The following is a 16,509-nucleotide window of genomic DNA, read 5'->3' as shown; positions in this document are numbered from 1 at the left end:
AGAAATGGATCCCATAAATTAGACTCCTCTGAATGAAAAGACTGGTTATATAAAAAAGGTAAACAGGAGATGCTTCTGTAAAACTCTTCTAGACAGGAAAAGATAACGGATGGTTCTACCACACAAAATAATCAGATACCAAATAGCTGTTCAGAAACAGCACACCTAAGGAGTACTTTAATCAAACATTTAGGTTACCTGCCAAAAGGACCATGATCTCTTCAAAATGCAACGCGGATTAAAGTGTTATCTAACACAAGCAGAAAACTAACCTTGGAGTGGAAGTTCGAAATATGTTCATCATAATTTTCATGTCTTTGGACAGAGAAACCAGCTTTTTCAGCTAGATTGCAAAACTGGTTTAAAGTATTCCCTCTGAGTGGAGCAAATACCATTGCTTTCCCCTAGAACATTAAAAAGAGAATTTACACATTTTTAAAATTGGAAAGGAACCAGATATAACATACCCCTGACTAATCTTTTAATATATTCCTGCTGAAAAAAGTAATTTTTCCCTGGGAAAAGCATTTATATAGTATTCATAAAACTAACTATTCAGAATATGCATGATTTCTGCGATTAAAGGGCTGCAAAATAGAAGACCGCAAATAAACATTTTCATCTGAAAATGGCCAATTGCAGTAAGTTTGATCCTTTTCACACAATACCTGTTACTCTGTGTTATTTAAATAAAACACAGAAAAATCATTTATCACATACATACAGTGCAAAATCCATCAGTTTGATTTAGCAAGTCATCATACAAAGACCAGGAGTGATTTTCCTCTCTCTTATATCCGGGTAAATTAGGAATACCCCTTTGGAATTATAACAGTCTAAAACCAGCAGACGTTAGAGGAGAATCAGACTCAATCTTTGTATAAAAATATGTACTTTACACCACCTGTGCAGCTCAACAATTTGGCCCAATATCTGCAAATCACATTTCAAACACAGTTTACTGTTCATACAGAGAGACAAGATCGGTGAGGTAATATCTTTAATTGGACCAACTTTTGTGGGTGAAAGCAGCAAGCTTTCAAGTTCCATAGAGCTCTTTTTCAGGTCTGGGAAAGGACCTCTAGTCCCCAGGACCTTTCCCAGACCTGAAGAAGAGCTCTGTGTAAGCTCAAGAGCTTGGTCCAATTAAAAATATTACCTCACTCACCTTGTCTCTAATATCCTGGACCAACAAGACTACAATAACACTGCCAACAAAAATGTTCATGCATAGAAATGTTGAATCATTCAAGATGATCTGGCCATTTTTCATGTCTAGGCAATACAATAAGGTCCATTAACTAAATTTTTGTTCATCCTTTTGTATAAAGAGAACACAAAAGACTTTACTCTGACATGATGGATTTTAGACACTCTTCCTCCGCCCCCACAGCAACACTAAATTTTAGTCCAGAGGCTATGGCACTTGCAAAAGCATCTCTTGAAATCTTGCTTGCAAAATTAATTCAAATTGGCTCAATATGAATTCTGTCACATGGAATGAAAACTGGCTGAATCACTGTAAACAAAGGTTAACATTAAACAATAATGTATTGAATTGAAGGAAGCTATTTGGTTGGGTGTCACAAAGTTCAGTGGTAGGTCCTGTTTTATTTAACATTGATACTAAGGGGAGGTTAAAAAGCATGTTAATGAAATTCATAGATGATGCTAAATTGAGAGGTGGGTGCAGTAATCACCAAGGAGACAAAGAAATAATATATGGAGATCTAGATAAGTTAGAAAAATTAGCAGGACATAACAAATTGATACTCAGCTTGAGAAATGTATGCTAGTATGTCTGGGGGAAAAGTGGTCAGAACGATTCAAGAGAATGGAAGGACCCTGGAAAGCTGTAACACTGAAAGATACTTAATGGTGATAGTGGACATCAAATTAGATATGTTCTTGCAGTGTAATGTGGCTCATGTAACTTTGGGATGCATACACACATATTCAGAGACAACACATCATGGAAATGAAGTTTCTATCTAAATAGATAGCTAAGGTACCTATGTGGCACCTCACACTCTGTAATGTATTTATCCTCTAACACCTTATAAGGTATTCCCATTTTACAGAGTGGGGAACTGAAGCACAGAGAGCTGAGGTGACCGGCCCAAAGTTGGTCTGTGGCAGAGCATGGACTTGACTTCAGGTCTCCTATGGACTAGGCTAGTGCCCTAGCCACTGGACTATTCCTCCTCTCTTTCTACAACTCTAGGCAACTCTGATACTTAGGATTTAGTTCTGGGAACCACATTACCAGAAACTCAAAGGAGTTCAGAAGAGGGGGTGTAGTGGTGGTGAGAGGAATGGCTGGAGGGACTGATAAATGGTTAGCTAGGCTATGTGACAACTAAGATGAACAAGAACGATGTCTACAAATATTTAAAGGGTTTAAATACTAAGGAGGGAATTATTTAGCATAGTATGTTAAGGTATAAGTAGGAATAAGGGGATGAAATTAAGAAAAAGAATGTTTAGGTCAGATATCAAGGAAACATCCTCACAGCGAGGTCTATAAAACAGTAAATAGTCTCCCAAGTTAAGGAGTGACTGCCCCAACTCTGGAGAGACTTCAGATTAGATCTGACAGTGCACTAGAAAATGTACTGTAAGGAATAATCCTCAATCAGCAAAGAGATGGGCTAGTGGACCTAAGAAGTCTTTTAAAACTTTTTCTATTATTCCATGACTAATAATAAGGTGTAACTGGGTGCAGAGAAAGTCAGTGGAATTGCTCCGGAAAAATTTAGTTCAGAATATGAGCTCAGATTATGATGTAAAACATTAAACAAAAGGAAATGCACAATCAGAGTGAAATGTGCCAAACCTTCCTAAAGTTTTAGCACCACATGACACTCTTCAATGTCACACGTTTAAATACTCTTCACTTCAGGGGGGTCTTCAACTGAAGATCTCCGCACCCTGCTAATGCTCCGTGTTACAGAAGACAGGGACACCCTTTGGAACTCATTATTTTCTTGAGGTCCTTCACCACTGGGGTACTGTTTGCAAAGCACTTCCTCCACTCAGGGTCTAAGCCTGCTGACCGCAGAACACACTAGCTGGAACATGGAAAGAAAGGAAGAACCTCTTGTATGGAGGATTGGCCACAGCCAGACCCCAACATACTGTTTCCCTCAGCCCACATTCCAGCAACTTTTTTGAGAATGCAATACTCACACAATAATGCTATCAGTACAGTTTAAAATTAGACTCAGCTTTCTATGAAGACACTCCCTTTCACATTCTATGTCGACTAATCCCTTTCAAATTAAATCAGAAAAAATGTATTAGAATGAACATACTAGAACTGAACACTATATTAAAAATCTATCTGAATTGGGTTGAAAAGTTGTACCACACATTACAACTTCAAAAACGTGAATGACATTTTATCTAAATCATGGTACGTTTGACTTTTCAGGCCAAAGCTTCCCCTGGTGTAAATCAGGATAGCTCAATTGATTTCAATGTGTCTATCCCAATTTATTCTAAGGGAGCATCTTAATTTATAAATGCTACAACAAATCATTGATTAGGATTATAACTAGAGTAATCCCTTCAAAACAGGTAGGTATTGTGGTTAATTGCTTTGTTAGACCAATAACAACTTTGTTCTTTGCTCTATTAAAAGAACACTACAATCTTGAAATCCAGGCAATTTTAAAAAATGGGTTAAAAAGTAGCTTCACATAAAATGACCTGAGCCCTCCTGCTAATTAAAAAAAAATGTTTTTCTCTCTTCTATTCCTAAACAAAAACAATAATGGGAATTGACTGATCATATAGGGGGAGAAGGGAAATTGGTTAGATGCAAAGGCCCCAATTCAAAAAGTGTGTTTAAAGTTAAGCACTTGCTTAAATGTTTTCCTGAATTAGGTCCAAAGTGCTAGCAAATGCAAGAAGTGAAAAACTGAAAAAATTGAAAAAATATTTCCGCCTCTCTAATCTCTTTCAGTTATAATGATCTTAGGTGTTACTGTAATGCAAGTAGATAAAAACAAGACAGAAGTGTGATTTGCAAGATGACTGTCCCCGTAACTAATTACTGGTTTATATGTCACTAGTTATTAAGGTCCCAAGCCTGCCTGCTCTGTTCAGGCAGAACCTTACATTGACATAGAGTTCCATAGACTTCACTAGGGCTCCACAGGAACAGACCATTGCTGGATCAGAGCCTAAATAACTGCAATGTTATTAAGGAAATTTATAAGCAAATAAATGTTCTGAAAGTGAAATTAAAAACATATTTCAATGCAAGCAAAAAAAAGTGGTAAAATAAAGCTATTTATTGGCATTACATTAAAACCTATCCATTCAAAAGAAATTTGCCAACATAAAAACGGAGAGCCTAAGGGCTAGTCTACACTGAAAACTAACAGCAGCAAAGCTGTATCTCTTGGGTGTGAAAAATCCACACCCCTGAGAGATGCAACTATGCCGACCTAACTCCTGGTGTAGACAGTTCAAGATCAGTGGAAGAATTCTTCCCTTGAGCTAGCTATCATCTTTTGGGAAGGTGGACTACAGCCATTGTAGCATTTTAAGTATAGACATATCCTAATTCTCAGTCACACTGTGGCCACTTTACACTGCTCTGGCACTGCTAAAGGGCTTTGAAGTGAGTGTAAATGTAATTTATGGCCACTTTACACTGCCAGAGTAGTGCAAAGTGGCCTTAGTGTAAAGAAGAATTATGCCCTGAGTTAATTCATTTACATTCATAGTGTTTTTAGATATAACCAGGGGTCTTGAAATCGTGCAGTAAGTTGTGGTTAGTTTCTGAAGTAAAATAACATAAATTCTACAAGAGTCATGAATTCTTAACAATTCTGCAGCAATGCAGGTTCTTTGGCTTTTCAATATTGCAGCACCCATAAATCTGTAGCTTTTCTTGGTGTACCCTACTTACACCCCAGCCCTCTAAATCAGAATTTGAAAGACAACCTGTTGGTTGCAGTTTAAAAATAGTATTAGGTACAAATAATGCCAGTTTACATTACATCCTTGACTTCCAGTGCCTGACATCCATGTTGCTAAGGAACTGGTGTCACACAGCCATTTGTGAACCATTCTATTATCAATGAGAAGTTTATTATAAAATATGTAGCATCGCTGTATGGATCACAATTTGCTGATTAAACTCCTCAGATTTGTTTCTGATTTTCCCTCTGTTACAATGTGCTACAGAATGTCCTTCTTATAACTAGAACAGGAGTACTTGTGGCACCTTAGAGACTAACAAATTTATTTGAGCATAAGCTTTCGTGGGCTACAGCCCACTTCTTCGGATGCATAGAATGGATCATATATTGAGGAGATATATATACACATAGAGAGAGCATGAAAAGGTGGGAGTTGTCTTACCAACTCTGAGAGGCCAATTAAGTAAGAGAAACTGAATTCCAACAGCAAGAAAATAATTTATTGTATAATTATTATGTGCCCTTGTGCCTTATCTATGGCTCTTCATTGTAGTTCTCATTTTCAAATAGACAAAAGGGACTACCATCTGGATCCAAGTATGGGAAAGGATTTTTGGGAGAGTCAGCTAAACTCAGAATGGGTTATGTTAGTCTATATGTTTTATCATCTAAAAACCATGGATTTTTTAAAAAAACATTCTCCTTCCCACTCCATGGAATCTGCTGGTATTTCTCGACAATATTAAAGATGTCCCAGAATGCATCATTCTGTGAATGACTGATACCATGAATCTTCTAATATAAGTATTATCAAAGAATGAGGGGTCTTGGGATGTGCTTAATGAACCCGGAAGTGCCAGGGGATTTCACAAAGGGAGGGGAAAGACTTTTTCTAAAAGGTAAATTAGGATTTATTGCTTATGCTGAATTCCCCCTTCAGTCAGCTTAACAGGGATACCCATATTTTGTGCTTACCTCAATTTTCATTTTAGCTTTATTGTCCATTATTCTCCCTGAAGTCCTTTATTAAAAGTTATAGAAGGAATAATGTGATGATATATGGCTTAACATACAATATGAAACTCTTGTATCTCTAATGTGTGCTGCTGGTTCACCTTGACGCTATTAAAGACGGTTCTTATTTTCCATGTAGATGTAATTCTGACTTGCGTCTTTATCAGCTTGGCCACACATAAACTGTAAGTAAATGGTGGTTTTCTTGGTTGAAACAGACTAATTAATGTAAGGGACTTAAGAGAAAGGGTAATACTGAACTTAAAGAAAACCTATGAAATGCCATGGTAGCTTGTGCATTAGACTCATATTTTAGGGCTACAATATTAATTATTATAACCGATGAAAGAATTAGTTGTTCATTTTGCTTTTCTTTACATGTAAATAACGTTGTTTAGAATGATGACTAAATCAAGCATGTAATCACATGCTTCTGTCCTTCCCTATTCAGCATGTGTAAAAGTCCCATTGGCTCAGTGGAATTTGAGATTTCGCATAAATGCTTTGCCGAACAGGAATGGGGTTAAGTACATGCTTAAATGCTTTGCTGAACTGGAACCATCATGAATTAAACCTCACAACATCCCTTTGAGGTAAATAGTATTATCCCCATGTTATACATAGGAAACTGAGACACAAAGAGAGAGGTTAAGGGATACACTGTGACCAGAATCTAGGCAGGTGCACAAAACTGGGGCAGCAGGGAAAAAAGAGCTCCTGCCCCTTACTTTGTACACTCCTGCAGGTACCAGACACTAAGGCTAGCAATGCTAGCTTCCCCAGAAGGGGCAGGGAGAGGACAAAGCAATGATCATCCTTCCATGCCACCAACAGATCTGGCCTCACTAGGTAGAGAGTGCTCATGTTACAGACAATCCAATGGTTTCACAGTGATCACATTCCTTCTCTGCTCCTGGACACACAGCCCCACTGGTTTACATGCAGTACAACAATTTAGTCCTAAGTTATTTGCCCTAAGTCACAGAGGAAGTCTGTGACAAAGCCAAGAATAGAACCCCAGTCACGCTTAGAAGTGAATGGGATTACTTACGTGACTAAAATTATTGACTTTCTTATGTCTTATTGGGTTTGTGTCTATGTGTCTATTTTTTTAATAGAGGAAATTGTTTGTAATATGAAAAATAAGCAGAATAGAGTTTTTAAAATACAGTTTAGAAAAAGCCTTGTTCATATGCATTGGTTTTCATGTTAAAATGGGAGGTTTCCCTTATGGAAGATTAGCATGTTAAATGCAAGCAGTTAGAGCCTGTTTTGAATGCCTATAGAAAGCATTCACCATATATATTTTATATTGTAGAACTGGGGCTTTTAATTCTTGAGATTAAAGTTTATTTTAAGTATATGCATATTAATTCCTCCTTTTGAGTCTAGGTCTTCCTAGTTTAGTATAACAGCCTGGCAGACTAAGCTTTTATACATACACAGCAATTTCCTCACCCACATAAATAAATGTAGAAATATGTGTAGCATTTCATACAGTGCTTCACTTTAATTTGCCCTAACATTTATAATATGTAAATACATGGCTTATTTCATGAAGAAAACAAGTTGTGTGCTATAGATATATTTAAGGGTTTTATTCATTTAATATAAACAGAAATGAAAAGAAAAATGTTCTTTCACAATAAATATATACACAGTGGCAAAGGTTACTCTTGAAGGGATTATAAATGACAGAAGCTAACATAAAAACTTTCAATATTGTACTTTTACTTTAATATGAAGACATTGTTATCAAAGGAAAATACTCAAGAAACGCTTTGATAAAAATAATCTCATGCTATCTTTGAAGCGGTTTCATTTATTTTACTACCCACTGTGTTCCTTATCAGAAGGCCAAGTATAAGAAGTTTCCTAGTTTATGATTAGGAAAGAATCTGATAGATTAGAAGACTCAATTGAAGTTGGACATAATAAGTATTAAAGTATTACATGACATTAATCCTGCCATTCCATTACTCCCTCAATCATTGTGCACAGACTAATTATTCTGAAGCCAGTGTTCAGGAGAAAATAGAAACATACTTACACTGGGTTGGAGTAATCTCTTTATTGCATCAACAAGGCTAGCTCTGTACCGGTCCAGAAACAGGCTGACATTGAGAAGAGAACAGAATCCAGATTAAAATGGGTTTTCAATTCTAATGATACTAATGCAGATAAGTACAAGGCTAATTACATATGTTTACTCAATGCTGAAAAGGAGGAACTGAGGTCTAAATTGCCTTCCAATTCATATACTTTTTAATAGAAAACAAACAAACATACATAACTGCAGCTTGCAACAAATGTTATCTAAAGCTAAAGCCAAAATATTGGCATGAAAGAGTTCTTCATATGACAGGAATTCACAGGAATTCATATACATTAGTCTTTTAATAGCTCAGCTATCAGAAATCAGGATCAATATACTGTAATGCCAGGTTAGCATTTCACATGCTCTTTTGTATAGAAATGTCTGACTACCAAGTAGAAGATTGGTTTGTTTTTAAAGTTTACTCTACATTGCATTTAGTGTCCTGCTCTTATAGGTGTTTCCCCTTTTCTTTAAAAATATTTATACTCAGTTTATTTAATTTAATAATAATTAGCAATAAATTAATGCTACAGTAGCTGCTAGAGGCCAGGGCCTCATTGTGACAGGGACTGTTCAAACATAACAAAGAGACAGTCAGTGCAGAATTGTCATATCTCAAGACTGGAGTCCTCTATCTACCCACAGAATGGGTACAGCAAAGACAGCTTCCCCACAAGGTGCTACCAATGTGCTTCAGCACTGTTCTGGAGGGACCACCCCTAAAGCTGAGAGGTATTTCATTCTGCATGCCCATTAATTCCTTAGCGTATGTGTTGAGACAGCCAAAAAGGGTGCCAATCACTCAGACTGGGTATCTGTAGATAGCTGTGTATTTGAGATGAACTGAGACTGCAAGTGCAGTTCCCATGGCCCATGAATGGCCATCAGACGGTAATGCTTTACAGTCATTACTAACCTGGCCTGCATTCATATTGGTGACCTAGATAGGAAAGACTCCTGTCTAAAGAACTAAGTCAGGCAGGTCACAGAAAATGTAATTTTTTCCTCCCAATTTCAACAATTTTTACTAATTTCAGCAACTTTACTGAAGTTCCATCCAACTCCCTGCAGGAGAAATGGTTACAATAGACGAGTTGAAAAATTAGAGAGGGTGCAGGAAAGATAATAAAAAATGATGGCACTGTACTCAGACACCATCTATGACCCTATACTCTGCCCACAATCCCAGATTAGCTAGATATTTCTGCTAAGATTATCAATAATAACATAGTTAAGAATGTTGACAATAAAATCATCATTAGGTTTCAGAGTCAACACCCCATTAATATGAAGGGGGCAGTTCACAAAGCTTTCAGAGTCATTACTTCTGTGTCTGAAGATACAGGCAGACAGTCCTGAATCAGTTCACATATGAAGAGTTTTCTTCAAAACTCTCAGCACTAGGAACTTTGGCTATAACTTCACATCTGTTATGTACCCAAAAAGTGGGTACATAAAGTGGCCTGATTTCTAGACGTGCCAAGCATTCAGAAAATCAGATTAGATTAGTATTTGGGTGCCTGACTTAGAGGAAGGATAGAGCGGAATTATGATCCAGTGGTTAGGGACCTGGGATTGAGACCTGGGTTCCATTCACTACTGTGCCCCAGCCTTTCTATGTGACCTTGGGAAAGTTACAAAGTGCACGTCTACATTGGAACAAAAGACCCACAGCCAGCTGCAGCTGGCCTGGGTCAGCTGACTCGGGCTCACAGGCTCAGACTGCAGGGCTAAAAATTGCTGTGTAGACCTTAGGGCTTGGGCTGGAGCCTGAGCTCTGGGAAACTTCCCCCACCCCATTCCCGTGGGATCCAGAGCCAGAATGTCTAAACAGAATCCAGCCCGAGCCAGAATGTCTACACAGCAATTTTACAGTCCCATGACTTACAGCTAACATGTAACATGTATATATACCGGACATCCTCGACATTTAATCATAAAATCTCACATACAAATCAAAGAAAGAACTTGTTAAAGGAACTTATTATGAGCAGATAACTACATACAGATCCCCAAGCCTTCGGGATCCTCTCATTTTTCCTAAATATGACACCACTTACTCAAGACTCTGCATCATAACCATTGCCCCTTCTGCTGTAAGGAGTTCATGAAGCATCTTTTGTTGAAGAATTTTGGGCCGTATAGATCTTGGCTGGAAAAACATTTTCCTTGTACCATCCTTCTGAAATTCCTGTTCAGGTAGCCAGGTGTTGGCTAGTATTAGTCTAGCTAGTGGTGGGCCAAAAAATGAGTAGTTTATAATTTGCAATAGCTACAATGGCTATCCTTCAGCCTCAATTAACTTCACTGGAATACGTGAACAAACACTCATTTAAATAAAAATCACTGAAGCTGCTGAGAACATCTCTACTGACTGCTGGGAGTTTTAATCACATCCACCTCAGGTAGGTCACTAGACGGATAGACAGCAGGGCACACCAGTTTATCAGGAATTCAACTGTCTCGAGGATAAAAAGGTGGCATACAGGTGTATAAACCCCCACCCAAAAAGCTTTCTTTAAAAATAAATAATTTTCTTCCAGCCTGAACCAACATATGCTTGAAGACTTTATAAGACTTGTTGAGATTTTTGACAAGAGAATAACATGAGGAAAATCATCAATTTTTTCCTTTATTATTGTATTTTGTTTTTATTTTTGGAAAGTAGTAAGTGAAAACATGATATTTTGCTGAGTTTGCCTAAAGTAAAATTCATTTTGCATAGCTCTGTTCTCTACTGTCTCTTTGCAGGTTTTCTTAATGACACAGACCCTGGTCCTAGTTTACAGGTAAGTAATGGATTCCTTACGTGCAAACTGCTAAATAACCTAACTGCGCAACCCACTGGGGCAAGGGAAGCAGGAGTGGGTATCTCTGTCCTCTTCTCTGATTGCTTGGGTAAGTGTTGAAAACTTAGCCCTGATGGATCTTTGCTTGGGAGAGTCAGATAGGATGGAATATCTGCACATCCCAGCCCCTTCTCTACTCCCCACCCAACCCCCGCCCCCCCGGGATAGTTTAAAGACTCAGCTTACACTGACATTGTAACCTAGTACCCTGGTACCATGGTACCCTAGTACCCTGGCTGCCATTCTGTTATTGAGAGCCTGGGTAGACTGGATAGACTGGGAGGCCATGTTAGTGTTATGCAACCATCCCAGAGAATGCTTCTACCCCCTCAGCATTAGAGCAGACTCCGAGTACCTCAAAGCCTGAAGGAGCAGTTGGAGGATCTGTGTCATGGATATGGGCTGGCACAGGATTTGAACTGGCACAGGATTTGGACCATACATAGGGATTAAGTCACACAACTTCTATATTAACACCAATAGGATTTATGTGGCTAGCTACTGGCATTACATGCTGAAACTGTGCCCCTAAAAAGAATTTTTCAGGTTCAGCACCTCTCAGTGAAGCTAAGTCACCATTTCTCAAATGCGGCCACCAGAGAGTTTCCCTGCGGCCTGAGCAGTAGGGAGGGGTGGGAGGAGGAAAGCATCAGCTCCTCTCCTCCCTCCCTGTTGCTCCTTCATGTGCTGCCTCTCTGGAGACACAGGTGGGATGCAGAATGCTTAAGGAACAAGGTGAGGAGGCGAGTGGGGGGTGAGCGGCTGGCGGGGGATGCGTGAGGAAGCAAGCGGCGGGCAGGGGGGACCCGGGCGGGGGAGTAAGGAGGCGAGCGGCAAGCCAGCAGCAGGGTGAAGAGGTGGGCAGGGGGAGTCTGGCTGCAAGCGGGGGAGTGAGGAAGTGAGCAGGGGTGGAGTGAGGAGGTGGGGGGTGAGGAGGCGACCGGCGGGGGGAGGTCTGGTGGGGGAGTAAGGAGGCGAGCAGCGAGCCAGCAGCAGGGTGAGGAGGCGGGAGGCGAGTGGGGGTGGGGTGAGGAGGTGGGAGGCAAGCAACGAGCCAGCAGCAGGGTGATGAGGTGGGCAGGGGGGTCTGTCAGCGAGACAGCAGCAAGGTGAGGAGGTGGGAGGCGAGCGGGGGTGGGGTGAGGAGGCGGGAGGCGAGCAGCGAGCCAGCAGCAGGGTGATGAGGTGGGCAGGGGGGTCTGGCTGTGGGCAGGGGAGTGAGGAGGTGAGCGGTGAGCCACCCAGTGAGTGGGGCTTCTCATGGCGGTCAGGGGGGTGTCTGTGGCAGGAGAGTGAGGATTTGAGCAGCAGGTGGGGGGGTAAGAGGAGGCAAGTGGTGGGTGGGGAACTGAGGAGGGATCCAGAGGTGAGCGGCGGGCGAGGGGATGAGAAGGTGAGTGACGGACACATGGGCAGCGGGTGGAGCCCCCCTTTGGGGAGGCTAGCCCCTGACTCCACCCCTTCTGCCCATGCTCCTTCCCCCCAGCAGCCAGAGCCCCGAGATTCCCCCCTCCACCCCTGTGGCTGGAGCCACAAGCCTGCCGCCCTGAGCACCCAGCCCCCTTCGGCTGGAGGAGCCCCAGGCTGGCTGAACCCCAAGACCCATCCCCCTGCACACAAACACACACCTGCGCAGAGGAGCCCCAGGCTGGCTGAAGCCCCATGACCCCCCCACCCCGCACATAAACACACACCTGCGCAGAGGAGCTCCAGGATGGCTGAAGCCCACAGTGTCCTTCCCCTTCGGCCAGAGGAGCTCCAGGCCATCCAAAGCCCCGAGCCCCTCCACCTGGGCCAGCTGCAGGCATGCCTCCTGTCCTCTCCCCTCCCCAGACCCAAGCCGCCCAGATATGGTTTTCATTATTGTTTGGACTTCTATTATGTCAAAGCATTTTTAGATTTACTTCAGAATTTTTGTATAGACAACCACTTTTACCAAAAAAGCAAAAGAAAACAAAAGACAAGAATGTGCAAAGCACCTTATTTGTGTTTCTATTCTGTTAGGTCCGGTAAAGAATAGAAATAACTGTGCATTACAGTATTTTTATTATTGAGTCTGCAAAAAAAAACCCCAAAACTTTACATAAATAAATTACAATGATTTGGATGTATATATGTGCATATTACTTTATTAACTTTAGGAAAAATAAATTTTAAGAAAAAGTATCAGTGCGGCGCACTCTGGGGCCACCAAAAAAATTGTTGCGAGAACCCCTGAGCTAAGTGGTACACTGGTCTATTGCTCTTGTTTGTCATTTCTGGACACTGCACTTCAAATTTGGTAGTCTTCTTAACCAGGCTCCTAATGGATTTTTGTCCACATAACAAAATGCCTCAGATTTCTGTAATAGGAAGTCTCCGATAGCAGAGGCCCAGGATAGGAACAGCAAATGTTTTACACGTCAGGACAGAAGTGTTTGGTCCAAGAAGTAAAGAAGCTGGAGCAGGGTTACTGGCTCTTAGCCAGTGTGGTTACTGTATTACATCTGTGTGAAATTATAGGCCACCAGTGTCAGCTCCATCTTTTCTTTTTATTTTTTTAAAACAATACTTTTTTTTTTGCATGTTTTCCTTTTAAGAAAACCTACCATTAAAACAAAAGAAAAAATGCTTACACAAAAACTGTGTGGAAGTAATGGTAAGCTACAACAAAGAAAACCAGGAAGGAATTCTCAGCTAGGTTAAGGCTGATATACTTTACCCCATCTTCTTGGGTCTTAGTGCCTCTGAACAGTGGACATATGTTTATATTTTATAGGCTATCAGGTCAACTCTCTATTCCTTTTGCATATGCAGCAAAAGCTAAGTACAATGGGATAGTTTACAGATGGTACTTCAGACATGATTTGCAATCATGTGCAGCACCTAATCTATAGAGTCATTTATCTTTTTGCACGGCTTCAACTGTAGAGCTGTCATACTCTGAAAAATATTTATTAGGTAAAAAAATAAAAATTCTTATTTCCACACCATCAGATTTCACTGCAACTGAAATGCATGTACAAAGGTAATCTTAAAATGAACTATGACATGTTCCTGTAAACTCAAGGACAGAGATCTTACTGCATTCCTGTAGAAGGAATTCTTATACATCTCTATAACGCGACCTGATATAACACGAATTCGGATATAACACAGTAAAGCAGTGCTCCAGGGGGGCGGGGCTGCACACTCCGGCAGATCACAGCAAGTTCAATATAACACGGCTTCACCTATAACGCGGTAAGATTTTTTGGCTCCTGAGGACAGCGTTATATCGGGGTAGAGGTGTATTAAATACAGTATAGTGCACGCCAATGTCATGGAGTCAATCAGTAACTGGAGTTCAATCCTGCATTCCCAGAGAATCACACCCCTCAGTGACTTCAGGGGGAAATTTGGCAGTGAAGGGAATGTGGATTTGGGCCCCTAGGCTTCGATCATGCAAATACTTATGCATGTGCCTAGACACAGGAATAGTCTCACTGACTTTGATGGGACTACCTATATGCTTAGTCTGAGCCTATAGTCCAATCATAACTGCTTACAACAGAAAATTGAAAGGCCAGCGATTTTTCCCTTTACCCTAATGTCAATCTCACCCTCCCCAGGTTTCTGTTTCTCATTTAATTAAAATTTAATTAAAATCTTAATCAGGAAAATAATATATCCTGTATTTTCAGTAAGTCCAGAAATCTGGGGCACTCAAGAACCTAAGAAGAGTCTTCTTTGTGGCCTGTACAGAGTGGACCCATCTCTTTCTCTCTCCTCTATTCTATTCAATCTCACTTTTACAATTCCTATGCCTGCATTTATTGCACCCCAAGACATGTGCCACTGAAAGTCCTGTGGGCCTGAGAAGTCCCCTTCTCCCCCACAAGAGCCTGAGGTTAGGGACACAAAAGTAAAATACTCCAGTATATTGATGATTTTTCAAGAGCATCTTTATCACAGATATGGCCTCTCCAATATTTTCCCTTTATTTTTTATCTCAAAGGTGACATTTTGCAAGTTATTTAGGAACTGCTGAACCATGAAACTATTTTTATTGTCAAAATCCTGAATGGTTAACTAACTAGCTTTCACAGTTTGCCTCTTATTTATTTTATAATCTAGTTGGGCTACTAAATGTAGCTGTGAACTAATAGGCTGTCTGTTCAGGGAAATAACTTATTTTCCACCCCTGCACACAAGGTTTATGAATGTTTGAATGTAAATATATGAATATATGAATGATTTAAGAATATAAACAAATTGCTGCTTGTTGTAATCATGTATATTTTTACTTGAACCTCAGTGTGGGTTTGGAATGAATAGAGCTTGTTTTTATGTAAATGGGATAAAGCAGTACCACTGGTTAGCTATTCAGAGAACCAGACATAGACTTTATCCATGTACCTAATATTTGAACTCAGATTTTTGCTTTATATTTCTCTATTCTAATCTCAGATCTTATCGACTGACACTGACCTATGTGATAGGTCTAAATGCAATCTATTCTGTCTATTTTTATCACTGCATACTTTAGGTTTCACCTGAAGAACTCTATGAAAAGTGATTTCTTTTCCTCTGGAACGGCTGCCCCAAAACTCAGAAAACTAAAATACCTCTAGCAATTCTGAGGTGATTCTTTAAAAGATGACACTTTGATCAATGTATTCTACATTTTTTAACTAACTCTGGCAACATATCGGATAAATTATTGGTTTCTGTTATTAAATCAATGATTTTTAAAAAGTGAGAAACATTACAGTGATTTCATGCTTATTGAAGAATGGATGTATATTTGCATTTTGGCATTAGGAGCACTAAATGTAAAGGTAATTTGTTATAAAAATCTGTGTTTTAAATGAACCCTCATGTAGCTATTTATTAAAAATCTATAAATATTTATGCACTTACCTGCATCTTAAATGCTTCAAAATGAATGTACAAAACCCAGAAATTGAAAATGCATTAGGTATTTTATCTGCCCTGTACGAACCTTTGTTTCCTAATGAAAATACACTATTTCCAAACAGGCTGGGTAGAGTATTAGGCAAGAATATTAATGAAAAAATGACTTAAGTCTGGCTCCCTCTGCTATTCTCCCCAGTACAAATAGGATGACATGGTGTGAGTATCAAGAATACAAGAGATGGCACAGCCAGGTTGTTTTGATATTTGTGTGAAGAACAAATTTAACTCTAAATCTCTTGGCAAGACCTTGCTTCACCCACATAATCTGGAGAACATCCATATGCGAGCCTTGTCTAAGCCTCCGAGAAGACTACTGCCCTCCTGCTCATGTCCGCCAGCACTCTGATCTGACTTTCATACTTAATCTGATCTAATCCTGCCCAGCATTAACTTCATCTGTGCAATGAAACCTGGAGTATCCATTCTAATATTTGGTGAGGAAGGCATTTACTAAATTACTTGCTGAAATCATATGGTGTTGTTTAGCTCCTTATTTTAATCAGATGATGCATCTCTGAGGCATATTATCAGCGATTAGTTAGAAACCCATCTCTGTCCTTTTTGGGAACAAAGAACTTTTATGAAATTAAATGCTAAGGGAAAGGAAGCACTGTTGCATTCAGTAGGTAGGTAGCCGTAAAGGACGAAAGATGAATAAATACTCTTTACCCCTTAT

At 39.9% G+C, this 16,509-nt stretch overlaps 1 protein-coding gene across 2 annotated transcripts in view; it reads right to left on the bottom strand.

Moving 5' to 3' along the window:
- The window catches only part of CAMKMT (calmodulin-lysine N-methyltransferase), a 360,994-nt gene that overhangs the window by 7,859 nt on the left and 336,626 nt on the right, over window positions 1-16,509 (bottom strand). For both annotated transcript variants that reach the window (XM_045008965.1, XM_045008966.1), the window contains 2 exons: window positions 7,999-8,062; window positions 273-404 (listed from right to left, as the gene is read on the bottom strand). In XM_045008965.1, coding sequence (XP_044864900.1) covers window positions 273-404; window positions 7,999-8,062 — 196 coding nt within the window. The remainder of the gene's footprint in view (window positions 1-272; window positions 405-7,998; window positions 8,063-16,509) is intronic.

The sequence above is a fragment of the Mauremys mutica genome, chromosome 3 (genome assembly GCF_020497125.1).
Source record: "Mauremys mutica isolate MM-2020 ecotype Southern chromosome 3, ASM2049712v1, whole genome shotgun sequence".
Taxonomy (NCBI): domain Eukaryota; kingdom Metazoa; phylum Chordata; order Testudines; family Geoemydidae; genus Mauremys; species Mauremys mutica.
The sequence above is the reverse complement of the archived record's forward strand: the minus strand, read 5'-3'. Positions and strand labels throughout refer to the sequence as shown.